This window comes from Callorhinchus milii, unplaced genomic scaffold, assembly GCF_018977255.1.
Source record: "Callorhinchus milii isolate IMCB2004 unplaced genomic scaffold, IMCB_Cmil_1.0 Scaffold2, whole genome shotgun sequence".
NCBI classification, from domain to species: Eukaryota; Metazoa; Chordata; class Chondrichthyes; order Chimaeriformes; family Callorhinchidae; genus Callorhinchus; species Callorhinchus milii.
In genome coordinates this window covers 120,375,994-120,396,196 of record NW_024704743.1, presented here as the reverse complement: position 1 = coordinate 120,396,196, position 20,203 = coordinate 120,375,994, and the positions used below count along the sequence as shown (strand labels likewise).

The 20,203-nt window shown below is 44.0% G+C and overlaps 1 protein-coding gene across 1 annotated transcript; it reads left to right on the top strand.

Moving 5' to 3' along the window:
- Positions 1 to 1,612: 1,612 nt before the first annotated feature.
- LOC121848109 (glutamate-rich protein 5-like) lies at positions 1,613 to 19,711 on the top strand. The gene is made up of 5 exons (XM_042332028.1): positions 1,613 to 1,625; positions 1,772 to 1,918; positions 13,271 to 13,561; positions 16,506 to 16,619; positions 18,991 to 19,711. The coding sequence occupies exons 2-5, from the start codon at positions 1,828 to 1,830 to the stop codon at positions 19,005 to 19,007; spliced, it is 513 nt and encodes a 170-aa protein (XP_042187962.1). The 5' UTR covers positions 1,613 to 1,625; positions 1,772 to 1,827; the 3' UTR covers positions 19,008 to 19,711.
- Positions 19,712 to 20,203: the final 492 nt, after the last annotated feature.

The following is a 20,203-nucleotide window of genomic DNA, read 5'->3' as shown; positions in this document are numbered from 1 at the left end:
TGCAATGCGTGAGCCTTCAGCAATGAGAACTCGAGCTGCAATGATCAGGAGTGGGAAGCTGCTCAGATTGGTTTCCTCTCTCCAGCCCAGGGGCACAGAGGACCATTTGAGCATCACCCATGCCCAGCTACTGCCCAGTGGTAGAGCCAGGTATTTGCAACGGTGGGGGAGGGGGGGGGGGCGATGGGACATTAATGGCACCATCTTCCTGTCACTCTCCGCTCACAAGGTTGTACTAGGCACAAGGCATGGCAGAGAGGAATGGGAAGAGAGCTGAGGCGGGAGGTATGAGGTGCCCTACATACACTTAAAGGCCACCGGGGGAGCAGATCCACCCCTCCCTGCACCAACCCTACCATCACCCCCTATTACCTCCGTCACTGCTGCTTCCCCAGTTCAGATCACCCAGCTCAGCGCATTCTAACCCCAATCACCTATTTCACTGCAATTTCCACAAATTCTTTCAAACAAACAGATAATGTTTACCCAACACTTTTCGATGTAGACATTGTGTAATGCCAGCGTGGCTCAGTTCCTTAGTGCGCTTCTGCCTCTGTGGCAGAAGGTCATGGGTTTAATGCCTCATGTCAGGATTTGAGCTTATATTCTAGGCTGAAAGCCCAATGCAATACTGGGGTTGTGTTGTGTTGCATTGTTAGACGTGTCGTCTTTCAGGTGGTAGTGGGGTTTACTTCTGTTGTCAGAAGGTTGGCATAGAATCATAGAATTATACAGCACAGAAGGAGGCCATTTGGCTCATCGTGTCTGTACCGGCTCTTTGAAAAGAGCTATTCAATTCAATCCCACTCCCCCGCTCTCTCCCCATAGCCCTGCAAACTTGTCCTCCCCAAATAATTATCTGTCTGTGGGTTCAAGCTCCACACCGAGATGTTGAACTCACTAGTTTAGGCTGACACTCCAACACAGTGGTTGGAGGTGTCGTCCTTTGGATGTCACATTAAACAGAGATCCAGTGTTAAAAGTTTCCATGAACAGAAAAGTGAATTTCTCCTGGCATTCTGGCCAAGAATTCCTCCTCCCCCCTGAAAAAAGTTTGGATACTCACTTCATGGCTGTTTGTGGGACATTGCTATGCATAAAATGCACTCTACAGTAAATACCATTGAAGTGTATATCTTGCGAAGCTCTTTGAGACTTCTCAGTGACGTAATAAGGCGCTATATGAATTGCAAGGATTATTATTATTAATAATAACTTATTGTTGTTACACCAGTGATGCTGGAAGTCCTGCTGGATTCAGCTCCTCTTTCGCTCTCTATCTCTTCCTGAAGATGATCAAAAGGCAGCCCTGCAATTATCGGTCTGTCTGCGTGAGAGTGGTTGACACACAAGGCAATGGTTCTGCCTACTTTATCACTCACAACAATGTAAATCAATCCAGTTTGAGACAGGCAGATTACATTCTGCTCATATGGCAACCGGTCGCAACAGAATACACATACAGTTTATCAAACATGTGTGTTGAAGTGGAAACAAGGTTAATAGAGGATAAAGTTTAGTTGTTTAGGTTTTATTTGAGAGAGAGAGAGAGAGAGTGTGTGTGAGAGAGAAAGAAACCTAACAGACTGTTTTATCATAGTCATCTAAGCTGAGATCAGAGGAGGGTGAGTGTGTGTTTCTGGAAGGTTTATTTTTGGTAATTGACCAAAAGTAGGTCTTTTTCGTTCCAAACTTCTCATTTCTTTCTTTTTTTCTTTCTCTCTCTCTTCCCTCCTGTGATTTTTTTTTGGTGGGGGGGGTGGTGTTTAAGAAAAAGCAGCTGGAGTTCATAACTTGTGCCAGAGAACAGAGGCTGTGGTCTGTGTAATGGGTTGTTCCACCAGCTCTCAGACCCAAGTCCAGGACGCTAACAAACCAAGTCCCAAATCAGAGGAAAGTAATGGCGCTCACAACTGCGGTAAGTGTTCCAAAGTAACTTTAAAAACTTCCTAAACATAAGCTGACTTTTGGGCAATGCATTTGTTATTTCATTTATTTTCTCTCTGGTTGTCGATTGCCTAAATAAAAGTTTAATAAAAAATAAAGGGAAAAAATATCCCTTGTGGTTGAAAAAACATGGTTTAAGTAAACCGAGGGGTATATATATATATATATATACACATATACATATGCTGCTTCATTATTATTTCTCTGCTGGAGTTCCTGACGTGTGCTTAATATTCTATTGAAGTACTTGGCTTGTTCAGTTGCTATGAGGAGATGTGTGTGCAGATGAAAGAAAGATAGGGAGAGAGACAGGGAGAGGTGGACAGATCACAGAGAGAGAGAGAGAGAGAGAGTAGGAAAATGCAGAGAGGGAAATCAGAGAGATTTCAAAGGGTAGGAAGAGAGAGAGGGAGAGTGTGTGTTAAGTGTGGAGAGAGAAACAGAGGAGAGTGCAGAGAAGGAGAGAGAGTGCAGTGAGAGATAGTCAATGACTGATCCCAATTTGTGCTGTGTGTTCAATATCAATTGAATGCAACTTTTACATTGAATTGTAGCTGAAGTTGCAACACTAATGCAGTTTAAAAGACATCATTTTGGTGTCAACCCTGATCCTGGAATTAATCCGGGTGGGCGGGAGAGTTTAAGTCAGGGTTTAAGCTTATCAGAAATTATGAAATACACTGTACAAAGTGCCTTTGATGGAGTTTGCAAAGTAGAGGTACTTTGTATGGAGGAAAGTCTTTTATATATATATATATAATAATTTTTGCATTTGATATAGCACCTTATCATGTCGTTGACACGTCTCAAAGGCTTCACACAATATATTATCACATGGAATGACTGTGTATTTGTATTTTGTGGGCGAAACCTGGCAGCCAATTGTTAGGTAAACAGAGGCGTGTGGAATAAGGAAACTTGCCTGAGGGTTTGTCCTGCCTGGGAATCGAACCCGTAACCACTACGCTACACGACTTTAAATTTGTTATATAAAAAGTATTTTTCATATATAAGTTTCGCTAACAAAATACACTGTCAATCTACTTTACAGTATAACTTGTGAAATGCTTTGAGACGTCTTGACGACGTGATAAGGCGCTATCCCAAATGCAAGGATTATTATTATTATTTGGAGTCACATATTATTTTTAAAAGGAATCTAAGTTTCAATAATTTAATTTCAGTACAATCAATGAAAAACATAGCATGTAATTCCACCGTTTGTGGTGTGTATGTGTTTATGTTGGATAGGTGAAAATAAAGATGAGAATAATGAAGGATAATTCAATTTACCCAATACATTCCCCTGAATTAACTTGTTACTTTTTTGATCAGATTATATTTGCAAAACTTTTCATACCTGCATTTTTATTGTAACAAAAATTGTAACCAACTCTTTAATATAATTTCCTAGAAACGCTTCAGAGTGTTTAAATGAGGAATTATATTAGTTTGGATAAAACAGTGTTTTAAAACAAATAAAACAGCCTCCGCACTGCAGTTGTTGACTGACCCTTTTCCTTCCCACCATCACCTCTGGACAACAGTCTTAAAATTAAACCTGAGCTAATTTTAATAACTGTGAGATCAGAAAACCGTGGGCTGTGAGATTTCACACAGTGGGTTGTGTGGTTGCCCTGACCCAGAGGGTCATTCATACAGAATCACTTGGAATGTTTAAATGTGAGATCGTCAAATAATAATAATAATAATAAAAATAATAATCCTTGCATTTTGGATACAGCACTTTATCTCTTCGTTGATGAGACATCTCAAAGTGTTTCACGGAATATATTGTAAAGTGGATTCCAGTGAGCAAATAGTGAATCTGCGGAACAGGCTCCCTGGGGAAATTGTTGAACCAGAAAGTGTTGATTCCTTCAAACACAGATTAGATAGTTTTATTTTAGGAAATAACATTATGGGATACAGTACATAGGCAGTTTGGGACATATGTACATGCGACTGCCAGGAAAGTGGAAAGTGATCATTTTTGGGGAGTGATTATTACCTCCAGAAAGCGATCCAACAACAACTTGCATTTACATAGCTCCCTTCACTCTGGGTAGCATCCCGGATTGCTTAACAGTGGTGGAGTCTGACCCCGAGCCAGGGGGAGAGGGAGGGCGGAGGTGACCATATGCACGATCAAAAAGGAAGGTCTTTAGGCGGGATTTCAAAGTGGGGAGGGAGGGGCAAAGGGATTGGCGGAGAGTGTCCAACAGCTTCGGAGCGTAGTCACTCAAAGCATGGCTGCTGATAGTGGAACGGAGGAGGCAAGGGACAAACAGAAAGACCGAGCCGGACGAGCGGAGGTAGTGAGTGGTGGAGTGGGGGGTGAGCAAGTCGGAAAAGTAGGGAGGTGCGAGGGCTTGAAGGGATTTGAAAACGAGAGAGAGGATCTTGAAGTTGATCTGTTTGGTGATTGGGAGCCAAATAGGAAAGAAGACATTGACGGGAGCCAAATAATATGGCTTCTGTTTTACCGACATTCAGCTGCAGGAAACTTGCCCTCATCCAGGCCTTGATGTCCGTCAGACAAGCTGACAGGACATTAGCGGACTGGGAGATGCAGCTTGAGTAGGAGAAGTAGATTTGGGTGTCATCTGCATACATTTGGAAGTTGACCCTTTGTCCGCGGATGAAATTGCCGAGGGGGGCATGTAAATAATGAAAAGAAGGGGGCTGAGGATAATAATAATAATAATAATCCTTGCATTTGATATAGCGCTTTCACGTCGGGAGGACGTCCCAAAGCGCTTCACAGAACACACTGTAAAGTGAATTGACTGTATATTTGTAGGCGAACGCGGCAGCCAATTGCGCACAGCAATGTCCCACTAACAGTCGTAGATTGAAAATGACCAATTTATTATTGTTTTGGGTTTTTGGAGGGATTATTATTAGGTGTGTGGAGTAAGGAAACTTGCCCAAGGTTTCGCCCTCTGCCTGGAATTGAACTCAGGTCTCTCGCTTGCAAAGTGAGTGCTCTAACCACTGAGCTACAGGACTCCACAATGACAGGATGACCAGGCGAGGGGTGGGAGGAGAACCCGTTTCCTGAGATAAATTGTTGGCGGTTAGTCAAGTAGGACTCGAACCATGTGAGTGCGGTCCCACTAAGGTAGATGAGGGAGAAGAGGTGGTAGAAGAGGATGGCGTGATTGACTAACCAATAATATGATAATCTTCACATTTGGTACAGAGCCTTATCACGTTGTCGAGACGTCTCAAAGCATCACAGGATTTTGCTGTGTGTATTTGAGGCAATCGTGGCAAGCAACAAGCATATAGAAATGTCCCCCAAACAGTCATGAAGTGAGTGACCAATTTTATCTGGTCAGGACACTGGGAGAGAAACTCCCTTCTCTTTTCGAATAGCACCATGGGATCTTTAACGTCCACCTTAACAGTGATTAAAATATACAATACAAAATTACATTTGTATAGTCCCTTTCACGTCAGGAGGATGTCCCACATCTGCTGTGATCTAATAAAACAATGCAACAGACTCAATGGGCAGAATGGATCCTGTGTTACAGTGCTCCTAAAGATGAGTTATTCAAATGCGGGACCTGTTATGGACACTGCTGATACCCAACACCAAAGAACCACAGAGCAATGCTAAGGAGGTTCAATTTCCCTGTCCCCCTGAGTGCCTAATCTCTGCCTTACTCCTGTCCTTTTAAAGCACCTTTTTTTCTGTTGGTCAGCCGGGTGTCTGACACATACAGAAATCATTCACCGTGCTTAAGAGTATCCAAACCGAGCTGAGAATTCCCTGCCTCCCACCTACACATGGAAATCCCAGAGATAGATTGTTGGAATGGAATTTGCTCTCTCTCTCTGGAGGGACACATCCTGCTTACCTAATTCCGGAAAGTATTAGGCGCAGGTTGGAGAGAGCCGAGGCTTGGGGACCTCAGAGTGTACGTTGAGCTAACTGCTGGATTCTAACCAGCTAAAACCTTATAGTTCGCCATTGATAGCACTTCTGGCAAGCTTGCCCACTGCTAGTCCAGCTAGGACCACCCTACCTGCTAGGGCTTTAAGCATCTCCCTCATTTCTTCTCCTCCCTCCCTCCTCAAGGGAGTTGTTTATTGCACTACGTTTAACATGTGATGTTTGCTCCTGCAATCATTGTACTCAGTGACAGGAAAACAGCTGCCTCCATCCTCCCTTTGCCTCCGGGATTGAATGTACTCTGAAGGGGTGGGTCTGAGCTAAATAAACCAGAAAGTGCCAGATTTGATCCCTGGTCTGTGCCTTGTTAGCTGAGTGAGCTCGGTTGGGGGGGAGGAGGGGGGGAAAACCAACGAAGCACGCACCTCAATTGTGCCTCTGATCTTGGGAGGTGGGGAAGGGAACCAATGATACACACATTCCTGCAGTGACTAATACTGCAAAGCATGCGGCTTGCACTGTGTATCTATCTCATAAAGACAGCAACAGGGTCATAATAATATTCCCCACATTAGAATGGCTTGTGGCTACTGTCCGGTTGCAATGACCACTTGAGGAAGAATACATGGCACTGTATTCCACCACGAGTCACTGACTAAAGAGGACAGCGCAGCGTATGGTCTATTTATACCTAATGATTTATTTTAAAATGTGCAGGAAACTGGCAGGATGGTGGAAGGTGAACTGGATGGACTTTGTTATCCTTTCGTCTGGCAATTCTTATGTTCTTATGTGAATATTAAGTATTCCACAGCATGATAAAGGAACTCTTGAATGTTATAGTGGGTGCCTTTAAGCCCCAAGGTGCAGAGTAAAACCAAATGGTGGTGATCTGGACGATACTTGGGTGAATGACTACAGACATCAGAGCAGGTAGGAGAGACCCTGAGATGTTTCTTCAGATCTCTCTCTCTCTTCAGGTCATTTGCATTGATGTCTCAGGAGATCGAGAGAACAGTGCAAACAGAAGGTTAAAAATTGTTCTATTTAAATACAGTAGATACACTTTGGATAGATACTATGCTTGCACTTCTTACTTAGTTGTGAGCAGTTGTATGCAGTTCGTAATGTTTGGTTTCCGTCAGTTGGACTATCAATACTGGTCCATTTGGGTCCGTGAGTTACGTTTGAATTTTTACTCAGGAAAGATTACAATTGCAGAGAATACAAGAAATTGCTTAGACCAAATAATAATAATCATCCTTGCATTTGATACAGCGGCTTATCACGTCATCGAGATGTCTCATAACGCTTCACAGGATATACTGTAAAGTGGATTGACGGTGTATTTTGTGGGCAAAACACGACAGCCAATTGCGCACAGCAATGTCCCACAAATTGCCATGGAGTAAGCGACCAATTTTATTTGTTAGCCAATAAGAGAAACCGGGAGAGAGAAACTCCCTTCTCTAATCAAATAATGCCATGGGAATAAAATCCACCTGAACAGGTTTAACGTTGCATCTGAAGGGTGGCACCTCCGATGATGCAATGCACCCCCCAGCACGGCATTGGAGTGTCAGCATAGACTGGGAGTACCAAGTCCCAAGGTGGGGGCTTGAAGCCACAAACTCCTGACTCAGAGGCGAGAGTGCTACCTACCACTTCGCCAGGCTAACACACAAACTTGCCAAATATGACTGTAGGCAGTTCGTCCTAATCTCTCAATAATAATAATAATTCTTGCATTTGATATCGCGCATTATCACATCTTCGAGACGTCTCAAAGTGCTTCACAGAATATACTGTAAAGTGAATTGACTGTATATTTTGTGAGTGAAATCTCTCCCCTGCTAATATGTCTTGCCTTCCCCTGCAACAAAAATCTGTCTTTCTGCAGTCATGGGATTGCCCCAGGCTCAATATTCCTCCCGAACATAGTCTTAAAACCATTCTTTTAAAGTTTAAGATTTGTGCAATGTTTTTTTTTGGAGGGGGGTGGGGGGTTGGTACGATAGGGAAAAATCTCCCCACAGTCCTCTTTTTTTTAAATAATAATTTTAGTAATGATGAAGGTGGTAGATTGCAAAGCTGAACAAAATAGGTTACAGGAGGATTTGAACATACTTGGGAATTGGGCAGATAACTGGCAGATGAAATTTAATGTGGAGAAATGTAAAGTACTTCACATGGGGACAAAAAAATCCAGGAAAGTGCTATTATTTGAATGGAAAGAATAAAATGTGTATGGAAAATGAAAAGAACCTGGGGGTTCTGATTGGTAATAAATTGAAGCTCTCGCAACATTGCTCTGTGTCAGTGAATAAAACAAACCAGATGTTGGGATGTATCAGAAGATCAATAGGAAGCCGAAATAGTGGGGTAATCCTGCCACTGTATAAATCAATGGTGAGACCGTACTTAAGAGTACTGTGTACAGCTCTGGTCACCGCAGTACAAAAAGGATATGGGAGAAATCGAGAAGAAGATAATAATAATAATAATAATAATAATAATCCTTGCATTTGATATAGCGCTTTTCACAGCCTCTAGACATCTCAAAGCGCTTCACAGAATATGCTGTAAAGTGAATACAGAGGAGGGCAATCAAAATGATTGAGGGAATGGAAGGACTGGTCTATGAGGAGCGACTAAATAAATTGGACATGTGCACGCTGGAAAAGAGAAGACTGAGAGGCGACTTGATTGCTATCTTTAAGATTCTAAAGGGGCTGGACAATAATAATAATAAATAATATTCCTTGCATTTGATATAGTGCTTTTCACGTCGGCTAGACATCTCAAAGCGCTTCACAGTACATTCTGTGAAGTGAATTGACTGTATATTTGTGGGTGAAACGTGACAGTCAATTGCACCAGCAGTGTCCCACAAACAGTCATGGATTGAAGTGACCAATTTATTATTGTTTTTGTTTTTGAGGGATTATTATCAGGCGTGTGGAGTAAGGAAACTTGCACAAGGTTTGATCCTGCCGGGAATCGAACCCAGGTATCTCGCTTGCGAGGCGAGTGCTCTAACCACTGAGCTACAGGATAATATAGATCATGACAGGCTGTTTCAACTTGTCCAGAATAGTAGAACCAGAGGACGTGGTCTGCAATTGAAGGGGTACATAGGTAGTTTGGGACATATGTGCGACCGCCAGGAAGGTGGAAGGCGAACTAGATGGACCTTGGTCTTTTTTCATCTAGCATTTCTTATGTTCTTATGTTAATAATCCTTGCATTTGATAAGGCGCCTTATCACATTGTTGAGATAATAATAATAATCCTTGCATTTGATATAGTGCTTTTCACGTCGGGAGGACGTCCCAAAGCGCTTCACAGAACACTCTGTAAAGTGAATTGACTGTATATTTGTGGGCAAATGTGGCAGCCAATTGTGCACAGCAGTGTCCCACAAACAGTCGTGGATTGAGTGACCAAAGTTTTTTTTTAAGAATAGAACCTGCTACTTGCGGGAATGTTCGAATCTTATCTTGTAAATATTTTCACTTTGAACACACACACCTGGGTTCAGAGAATTATTCACTGGCCAATTTGGGACGTGAATTGCCTTGTTGCAGCCACAGTTAAGAGGATCCGATTTCACCGAGGAGGATTCCTAAACGCTTGTGTTACTGGATGAATTATTCAGATTTTATCCAGTTTATGAAGCCACGGTGGTTAGGAATTTATACCTGCCCTGAAACCAAAGAAGGAATCCTTCTCCGTGAGCAACTCCCTGTATCCGTGAGACCAATAATAACAACAAATTACATTTGTATTGCGCCTTTCACGTCAAGAGGACTTCCCAAGGTGCTGTACAGTCAAGGATTTGCACCCGAGCTGGGGGTTGGGATCTAGAGGGGTAGAAGGACGGGTGGGTGGGGGTAGGAGGGTGACTGAAGACTCACAACAGTGTCCCGCCAAACAGTACATAATGATCTGATGGTCTAGAACTGATTAGGGTTATAATTATTTTTTACAATGTATCTTAAATATAAATTGGCAGATTAATACTGATACTGCATCACTTTCAGCAGATGTATTAAAGGCTTCCTGGTGTCTGGCTCCAGCCTCCTGCTTGCCCCTTGTACCCTTTGTGCCACCATTGGTGGCCGCGCTTTCAGCCACTGTGCCCCGAGACTCTGGAACACTCTCCCTCTATCCCTCCACCTTGCCACCTCCTTTTCCATTTTCAGGTCGTGCCTGAAGACCTTCCTCTTCAACCGTGCCTACAGTCACCTCGCCCTTCCCCCCCGGCTCGGTGTTGTGCTCCGCCACTGTCAAGCGCTCTGGGACGCTGCCCTACGTGAGGGATGCTGTATAATAAATAATAATAATCCTTGCATTTGATTTAGTGCCTTATCACGTCTTCGAGATGTCTCAAAGCGCTTCACAGAATTTAGTGTAAAGTGACTGTATATTTTGTGGGCGAAACGCGGCAGCCAATTGCGCACAGCAGCGTCCCACAAACAGTCATGGATGGAGTGTCCAAATTATTACTATTATCTATGGAATTATTACCCCCGGAAAAATGATCCGCCAATTGACTAACAACCAGGTTCCTACTTACTGCTAAGTAAACAGAGACGTGTGGAATAGGGAAACTTGCTCAACATTTCGCCCTCCCGGGAATCGAACCTAGGTCTCTCGCTTGCGACGCGAGCACTCTAACCACTGAGCTACAGGACTCCGCGTATGAATACAAGTTGTTGTTGTCTGTCCTGAAATTGCCCTTTGCAACTCTAAACCTGTGACCTCTTGTTCTACTGTCTCGGTGCATCCTAAAGTAGCTGATCAGGTTTATTTTAAGGTTTGCTAACAGCTCAAGAAAGAGCCACTTAATAATAATAATAATAATCCTTGCATTTGATATAGCGCTTTTCACGTCGGGAGAACGTCCCAAAGCGCTTCACAGAACACACTGTAAAGTGAATTGACTGTATATTTGTGGGCGAAAGCGGCAGCCAATTGCGCACAGCAATGTCCCACAAACAGTCGTAGATTGAAAATGACCAATTTATTATTGTTTTTGGTTTTGGAGGGATTATTATTAGGCTCTGTGTGGAGTAAGGAAACTTGCCCAAGGTTTCGCCCTCTGCCGGGAATTGAACTCAGGTCTCTCGCTTGCAAAGAAAATGCTCTAACCACTGAGCTACAGGTCACTTAACCTTGGCATGGTGGAAACAAGTTAAAATAATAATAATAATAATCCTTGCATTTGATATAGCACTTCATCACGCTGTTGAGACATCTCAAAGAGCTTCACAGAATTTATTCTAAAGGGAATTGACTGTATTTATTTTGTGGGCAAAACTCAGCAACAAACTGCACACAGCAGTGTCCCACCAAGTTTTCTTTTGAAATGAATATTACCCCCGGAAAGCTATCCGCCAGTCGACTAAAAACCGGGTTCCTACTTACTTCTATGTAAACAGAGGCGTGTGGAGTAAGGAAACTTGCCTAAGGTTTCGCCCTACCCGGGTCCTTTCGCTTGCGAGGCGAGTGCTCTAAGCAATACTCTAGGAGACTCCACGAAAAAGGAAATGACTTGGTGCAGTGCCACGTAGCAGTGAGATTGGAGCGGTCTGTGTGTACAGTACATCTGTCAGCAATGTGGCTGGAGTTGGGCTGAAGTCATCAAGTCATCTGCCGTAGTATTAAAAACCTATTGTATTTCTGATTTAGGTCGGAACTAAATCACTTCAGAAAGCCTGGGAGCCCAAAGAGAGGGGACGTATAATAAGTTAATACCAGTGGAGTCAGAAGGGTGTTGTGTGAACCAGCGGAAAGAGCTGATAAACCATCACAGGCAGCCACGGGTGGTTTATTTTGTTATCTTTATGCAGACATGCTATTGACAACAGCAACCAGGCAGAAAAAGGAAAAAAAAGCTGAATATTATTAAGCTTGTCGTCCAGCTCCTGTGCATATCTGAGACACTCGCAAGTTACAGTGAAATTAAACTACAAGTCGCCAAGCCAGCAATTCTTATAGAATCAAAGAATCTTACAGCAAAGAACGAGGCCATTTGGCCCATCGTGCCTGTGCTGGCTCTTTGAAGGAGATATTTTTCTCCATAGTCTTGCAATTTTTTTCTTTTGAAGTATATATCCAATACCTTTTTGAAATTTGTTATTGAATCTGCTTCCATCACCCTTTCAGGCAGTGCATTCCAGATCGTAACAACTCTCTGTGTGAAAAAAAATTCTCCTCATCTCCCCTCTGGTTCTTATGACAATTATCTTAAATCTGTGTCCTCTGGTTACCGACCCACCCACCAGAGGAAACAGTTTCTCCTTATTCCTCAGAGGATAGAGTTCATCACATTCCCTTTGCCTTGCTCCCTCCCTTACCTCCTTCAAAGCCCATCTCAAGACCCTCCCCTTCGACCGTGCATTCAGCCACCCTCCTACCCCCATCCTCCCTTTTTTTCTTAATCCCTCAAATAAAATTGGTCACTCACTTCATAACTATTTATAGGACATTGCTGTGCACAAATTGGCTGAAATGTCATCTACAGAATGCACAGTACAGCACTTTGTGATGTCCCAACTTAAAAAGTGCTATATCAAATGCAATTATTAAGGTTTTGTTCAAAAAGTGAAGTAGTTTATAGGCTGATGGGTGCAGCCGAGGCTATTGCCTCTCTAGAACATCAGTTTGAATGCAGCTAAGAATTCATTTGTGAAAATTTCTATTCCTAATAACTACAGGCTCTTAATGATAATAATAATATTAATAATAATCATTGCGTTTGATATATCACATCATTGAGACATCTCGAAGTGCTTCACAGAATATCCTACAAAGTGAATTGACTGTATTTTGTAGGAAAAGTGTGCACAGCACTGTCCCACAAACAGTCATGGATCGAGTGACCAAATTATTATTGAATTTTTTTTTAGGGATTATTAGCCCTGGAAAAGCGATTGTCAATCAACTAACAACTGGGTTCCTACTTACTGCTAGGTAAACAGAGGCATGTGGAGTAAGGAAAGTTGCCCAACGTTCGCCCTGCCTTGGAATCAAACCCAGGTCCTCCCAGCTCAGGAGGGGAGTGCTCTAACCACTACCCTATGGGACTCCAGTTTGTGAGGATAATTGACAAAAGGGTGGTGGAGTAGGTAATAAAAGTAGGGAAAGTTTTACTTTGCATTTTGTCCTGTTCAGTCTTGATTTGAGAAGTCTTAACTCCTGTACCGAGGAAAACATCGCTAGACCAAATGTAATAAATCTAATAATAATATGAGGATTTAAAATGTAATATAATGTGAGGATTATCATTACATTTCGATACGTGTGGGAAAAATGTAACTCAGAACTTTACTGACAATGATGAAAAAAAGTGATTTTTGTCTCTTCTCTTCCTCAATGGAAATGTCGAACGATGGGAAAAATGGAAAAAATCAGCAGCCCCTGATATAAATGGACCTGTGGGCGAAAATGAATCAATGCCAGACCAGTCCGTATTACTACTGAACCCCAAACAGTCTGTCTTGATTCCTGGCGAGGTGGTCACCAATGAGCCAAGCCCATCAGAAGACAGCCAGGGGGTTACCAAGGACTCCGTCACATCTCTTCCTGCTGGGGTGATACCTGTGGAACCAGTGACTCCTGTGGCATCACTGGAGGAGGATGCCTCTCCAGGCACAGAGGACATCATAGAGATACAAACCTCCGAGTCAGAGCAATTCACTGAAGGTAACCCACTACTACAACTTGCTTTGATATCGTGCCCCTCATGCAGGTTAGTGTCCCAGAGTGCTTGGCAATGATGGAGCATAATGCCAAGCTGGGGGGGGGGGGGGGGCGGGGGGGCGAGGTTTACCGTAGGCACAGTCAAAGAGGAAGAACTTTGAGACCAGAGTTTCGGGGCGTACTGGTTGAAAGCGCGGCCACTGATGGTGGAACGGAGGGCACGAGGGACAAGCAGGAGGCCGTAGCCAGTTGAGCGGAGGCAGCGGGTAGTGGGCTGGGGAGTACGCGGGTCGGAGAGGTAGGGAGGTGCCAGGGCATGAAGTGATTTGAAGACTAGGCGTGAGGATCTTGAAATCAATCCATTTGGTGATAGGGAGCCAGTGGAGTCTGGCTAAAACAGGTGTGATGGGGGCAAGGGATTTAGTCAGGTTAGTATGCAGGTGACAGAGTTTTTAATTAACTAGATTTTGTGGATATAGGTTCTGGGTAGACTGGTGAGGCGGGCATTGGAGTAGTCTTTATTGCTGTGAGCAGAAACTGTGCTATTGCAATGTAGTCGCCTTTTTTTTTGGTCAGCCGTAAAATGGCTCTTTGCATTGGCTTCTGCACTAACTCATTCTTTCCCGAGGATGTAGAACTATTTCGGTATAAAAAAAAGCCCCAGGTTAACCTTGTGGTGTAAATACACCAACAAAATAATAATAATAATAATAATCCTTGCATTTGATATAGCGCTTTTCACGTCAGGAGGACGTCCCAAAGCGCTTCACAGAATACACTGTAAAGTGAATTGACTATATTTGTGGGCGAACGCGGCAGCCAATTGCGCACAGCAATGTCCCACAAACAGTTGTAGATTGAAAATGACCAATTTAATTATTGTTTTTGTTTTTTTGGAGGGATTATTATTAGGTGTGTGGAGTAAGGAAACTTGCCCAAGGTTTCGCCCTCTGCCTGGAATTGAACTCAGGTCTCTCGCTTGCAAAGCGAGTGCTCTAACCACTGAGCTACAGGACTCCACATAAGTTATATGACCAGAAAAAATATTCCTTAGAAGCTATACACACACACCTACAAGCCAAAGCCCTAATAGATAGGGTGATCCTATTTGTTTTTGATGGCAAACTATACGGTTTTAGCTGTTACCCCAACGCACACTTTGTGGTCTCTTCCAGAATTAGGTAAACAGGATGTGTCCCTCCTGGGAGAGAGAGCGCATTCCATTCCGACCATCTATCTCTGGGATTTCCATGTGTAGGTGGGAGGAGTGGAAATCTCAGCTTGGTTTGGATAATCTTAAGCACGGTAATGGGTTTCCACATGTGGTGGATGAAAGAAAAAACATCTACTCGATTTACTCTCATGGTTTCATCACCTCCACCCCCTTTGGTACTGTTGGGTTAAGAGGGCACCGGTGTCAGTGTCCGACATCAACTGATGTGAACTGTAACTGTATAGAACAGGTAACAGTATACACTTGCTTAAATGGCTATACTTTGCATGAAGGATTAAACTTGATTTGGTGTGAGCTGTCTGTAGCAGGCCATCGATTGTAACCAGCAGAGTATTAACACCAGCCTCGGGAGAACCAGTGCAGGTACCAGATACGTTGCGTTCAGAATTCAGGTCCATGATGGACTGTCTTGTCTGGTCAGAAAACTAAGGACCTTTGAAGGATTTCAATCTTGATCAAATGTTATGGGTTGTACAGTGTATAAGGTAACAGCCCAGTCAATTCTGCACTCCAAACTAATTGATCCCGATACCTGCCACATTTCGCCCACGAAATACACCGTCTTTCCCACTTTACCATATATTCTGTGAAGCGCTTTGACATGTCTTGAAGATGTGATAAGGCATTATATCAAATGGAAGCATCATTGTTCTGTGAAGCATTTTGAGACGTCTCAACGACGTGATAAGGCGCTATGTCAAATGCAAGGATGATTGCCTTGTTTGAGAGGTGGAGAGTGCAGCCTTGGATGCTGATAGCATCAGCACTCTCCACCTCCCAAAGCCAGTCAGGAACCTCGGTGTTCTGTTCGACCCTGAGCTGTCCTTTCTCCCTCATATCCGCGCCACAACTGGCACCGCCTTCCATCACCTCCGGAACATCGCCAGACTACGACACTACCTCACCCCTCACGCTGCTGAAACTCTGGTCCACGCCTTTATCACCTCAAGGCTGGACTATGGGAACTCTCTCCTCGCCGGCCTTCCCGGCCCTCCCTCCACACTGCAGGTCATTCAGAACTCTGCAGCTCGTGTACTGTCCCGCACCAGACACCGCGACCACATCACTCCCACCCTCGCTCGCCTCCACTGGCTCCCCATCCCCCAGAGGATCGAATTCAAGATCCTCACCCTCACCTACAAGGCCATTCACGGCCTCACTCCCTCCTACCTCTCTAATCTACTATCCCCCTACCTACCTGCCCGTATCCTCCGTTCCTCTGGCTCCAGTCTGCTCCACATCCCCCACCCCAACCGCCCTACCATCGGTGGCCGGGCCTTCAGCCTCTCAGCCCCTAGGCTCTGGAACTCTATTCCCCAGTGCCTTCACCGCTTCCTCCCTTTCCTTCCTTCCTTCAAGGCTGGTCTCAAGACCTTTGTCTTTGACGGTGCCTTCAGCTCCCCTCTTGACTCTCTACCCCCTCCTCGCTCCCTCCCTTCCCTCCCCTCACCATTTCCCCCCTGCTCGGGTCCTGACCCAACTATTCAGCGCCTTGGGACATCCTCCCGATGTGAAAGGCGCTCTATAAATGGAATCTTGTTGTTGTTGTTGTTGATAAAATGCTTTTCCATTGAAGGGATTTTTGTGAGCGTCATTTATATTTCCGGAGTTCCGGGGTGGGGGCAGGACCTCAGGGGCGCTCAGAACAGAAACTGCTTCGAGAGGTCGTGTAAATTTTTAACTTGAGTCCGATGTCATGGTTTCCGTATCCAGGTGAGACAGGAGAAAAGGTGGAAAGTGAGACAACTGTTGAAGCAGTGGCTGAGCAGCCAGAAACAAAAGACGAGGAAACAGAAGACCCCGTGGCCTTTGCGGTGACAGAGATAGGTACGTTATCATAGCTGTGGGCTTTGCACTGTTGACTTCTCCAGGATTAAGCATCGTCCCTGGCAACGGTCTGACAAGCAGAATGGAATGAAGCATCTTTACTGCACAGCTCATGTTCCTCATTGTTTTTCTCTCCCCCACCACCGTCCCCTTCACTCCCTGCGCTGTACCCATTGTTGTACATTGATGTGCTGCATTAGTCAAGCCATGTATATTTGTACCAGCACCTGGAAGAGAACTCCCCAATGCTCTTGATTGTATCGCCTATTGTGAATTTGAAGAAGTATTTTCTGTTTGCCAGAACCTGACTGAGCAATGTCACCCTGGAAGTACTAATCCTTGCATTTTAATAATCCTTTGCATTTCTTCGCACAGTCACTCCACTTTACAGTGTATCCTGGGGCACCCCCGTGCGCAATTGGCTGCCGTGTTTCGCCCACAAAATATACAGTCAATTCACTTTACAGTATAAATTGTGAAGCCCTTTGAGACCTGATAAGGAGCTGTATCAAATTAGCAGGGATTACTATTATTACAACCATTCATTTGAACGGGTGTGGGGGTGGTGGTCACTGGACAGTAGTCAGGCGAATGTGCTGTAGAACTCTTGCCTCTGAGTCAGGAGGTTGTGGGTTCAAGCCCCACGGCAGGGCTTGGAATCACTCACTCCATGGCTATTTGTGGGACACTGATGTGCACAGGTGGCTGCCTATGCGTTTCGACGGCAAAATACAGTCAATCCACTTCACTGTATATTCTGTGAAGCACTTTGAGACGACTCAGTGATGTGAAAGGCACTCCGTCAAATGCAAGGATTATGATTATTATGACTTGACAGACCCTTTGGTCCGGTAAATATCAGTTAGGGGCTTCTTGTGATCCTGTCTGTGTTTTATTTTGGTCAGCCGGGTGTCTGACACATGCGGAAACCCATCATGATGCTTAAAAGTATCCAAACCAAACGGAGAATCCTGTGCCTCCCACCTGCACATGGAAATCCCAAGAGATAGATTGTTGGAATGGGATGCGCTCTCTCTCCCTGGAGAGACACATCCTGCTTACCTAATTCCACGTAAAGTATTAGGCATAGGTTGGCAAGAGTGTGTTGGAGTCTAACTATCTAAACCTGCACAGCTTGCCATTGATAACTTGTGTGTGTTGGAGCGCCATCTGGCAGTGTCGTCATAACTCAGTAAATACCAGTGTACGTTTTCTGTTCTCAAACACATCAATGGGCCCCGTACATATTCTTATGATCTAGCACCTTATCACATCTACGAGACATCTCAAAGCGCTTCACAGAATATACTGTAAAGGGAATCGACTGTACATTTTGTGGGCGAAATGCGGCGGCCAATTGCGCACAGCAGTGTCCCACAAACAGCCGTGGATTGAGTGTCCAATTTATTATTATTATTTTTTTGAAGGAATTTTTACCCCTGGATATTTCCAGCAATAATACTTTCCTAGGTAGTTTATTGCTAGGTACCATTGAACTAGACTAGAGAAATGTATGGATCTATTAGTGCATGCTTAAATTGATACTATGATACTCCTGATTGGCTCGCGTCAGCGCCTCCGCACCTCAGGCGCTAACAGCATCAGCATCCAAGGCTGCACTCTCCACCTCTCAAAGCCATCAGGAACCTCGGTGTTCTGTTCGACCCTGAGCTGTCCTTTCTCCCTCATATCCGCGCCACAACTGGCACCGCCTTCCATCACCTCCGAAATATCGCCAGACTACGGCACTACATGTACAATGCAAATTTACATTAACATAGCACCTTTCACATTGGGTGGATGTCCCAAAATGCTCAACACCGCTGACTGGGCCCCAGAGTTTGGAGCTGGGTTGTTGGGAGGGATAGGGAGCGGAAAGATGACAGAAAGTACAAAGAGGTACGCGTTGAGTTGCAATTTTGCGACTAACTTCTAATTGTAGAGTCCTGTAGTGTAGTGATTAGCACGCTCGCCTCGCAAGCAAGAGGCCCTGGGTTTGATTCCCGGGCGGGTCAATACCGTAGGCAAGTTTTCTTACTCCACGCACCTCTGTTTAAGTAAGAACCTGGTTGTTAGTCGATTGGCGTATTGCTATCCGTGGTTTATAATGCCTCAAAAAAAAATGGTCACTCAATGCACGACGTTTGTGGGACCCTGTGTGGAATTGGCTCTCGTTTTGCCCACAAAATACAGTCAATCCACTTTACAATATATTCAGTGAGACGTCTCGACAATGTGATCAGGCGCTTTTTCAAATGCAAGGATTATTATTATTTATTATTATAATGTGAATTCGAACTGTTGTCACTCACAGTAGATTAAAACTGAACAATCAACCGATTTCTTTTTACTTTCCCCTCTCGGACTGCAGAAAGCAAAGAAGATTGAACCGAACGTGGACCGATCCGATCTTGGAAGAGTTCTCCTGTTCTTCCCCCTCCCTCTCCCAATCTCCCTGAATCCGAGATGTATATCCCCTCACTTGGATCGGTTTAGTTGCTTTTATGCTGCACATTTCACTGCCCCCGAATCTCGCCCCCCCCACACAAATTTGTTGAATGCGCAGAAACTCTAAGGAAGCAGAGACTGCAAGACGGAGAATCCACTCTTCTCATGAGAACTCCTCTTGGTGTTTCCAACACACCTTCCAATGGCCAAGACATTCCTGCAACAACAACTTGCATTTATATAGCATCTCGGAGCTATTCAGGCAGACAGCTTCAGTTTTCCTGTGCCACTGTATCCGGTGCTGTCACTGTGTGCGAACGAGAGTAACTTCTAGAAGTTTCTTTTCTACTACGTATTCACTGTTTTCTTACGCCTTAGAAAAACCTTAACACTCGGAAAGTGCCTTTTTCTATGTAGTCGCAAACTCGGAACTGTAGCCTTGTGAACAGGAGAATTACTTTCCGAAGAAAAACAAACCCGCAAACTGTAATGGTTATTTTTCAGTGAGATAATGCATATCAAACCACACCATATAAAGAGAAATAGGGGAGCATAGGAAATGCTGAAATTTACTTGGGAAGTGTAACAAAAATCTATTGTTTGGAGTCCTGTAGCATATTGGTTAGAACACTCGCCTCGCAAGCGAGAGGACCTGGTTTCAATTTCCCGGCAGGGTGAAACCTTAAGCAAGTTTCCTTACTCCACACGTCTCTGTTTACCTGGCAGTAAGTAGGAATCAGATTATTGGTCGATTGACAGATCATTTTCTGGGGGTAATAATCCTTTAAAAAATAATAATTTGGTCACTCAATCCACGACTGTTTGTGGGACATTCATTTCGTCCACAAAATATACAGTCAATTCACTATTATTAGATACCGTATTATTATTATTATCATTGAAACTAATGTGTCACAGTTCTTACAGCCCAAATATGAGTGCACCCAAACAGACAGAAAATTTAATAAAATGATAATTTTTTAAAAAAAATTGGAATAAAACGGGGAAGGGAATAACATTGCACAATATGGTAATGTCATTTTAGAGGACGTGAACTTTTATTATTGGGACTAAAACTGTAGGCACTGCCAGGGAGCTTGCAATACTGACCAACTGTCCAGTTTAAGGAGGTTCCA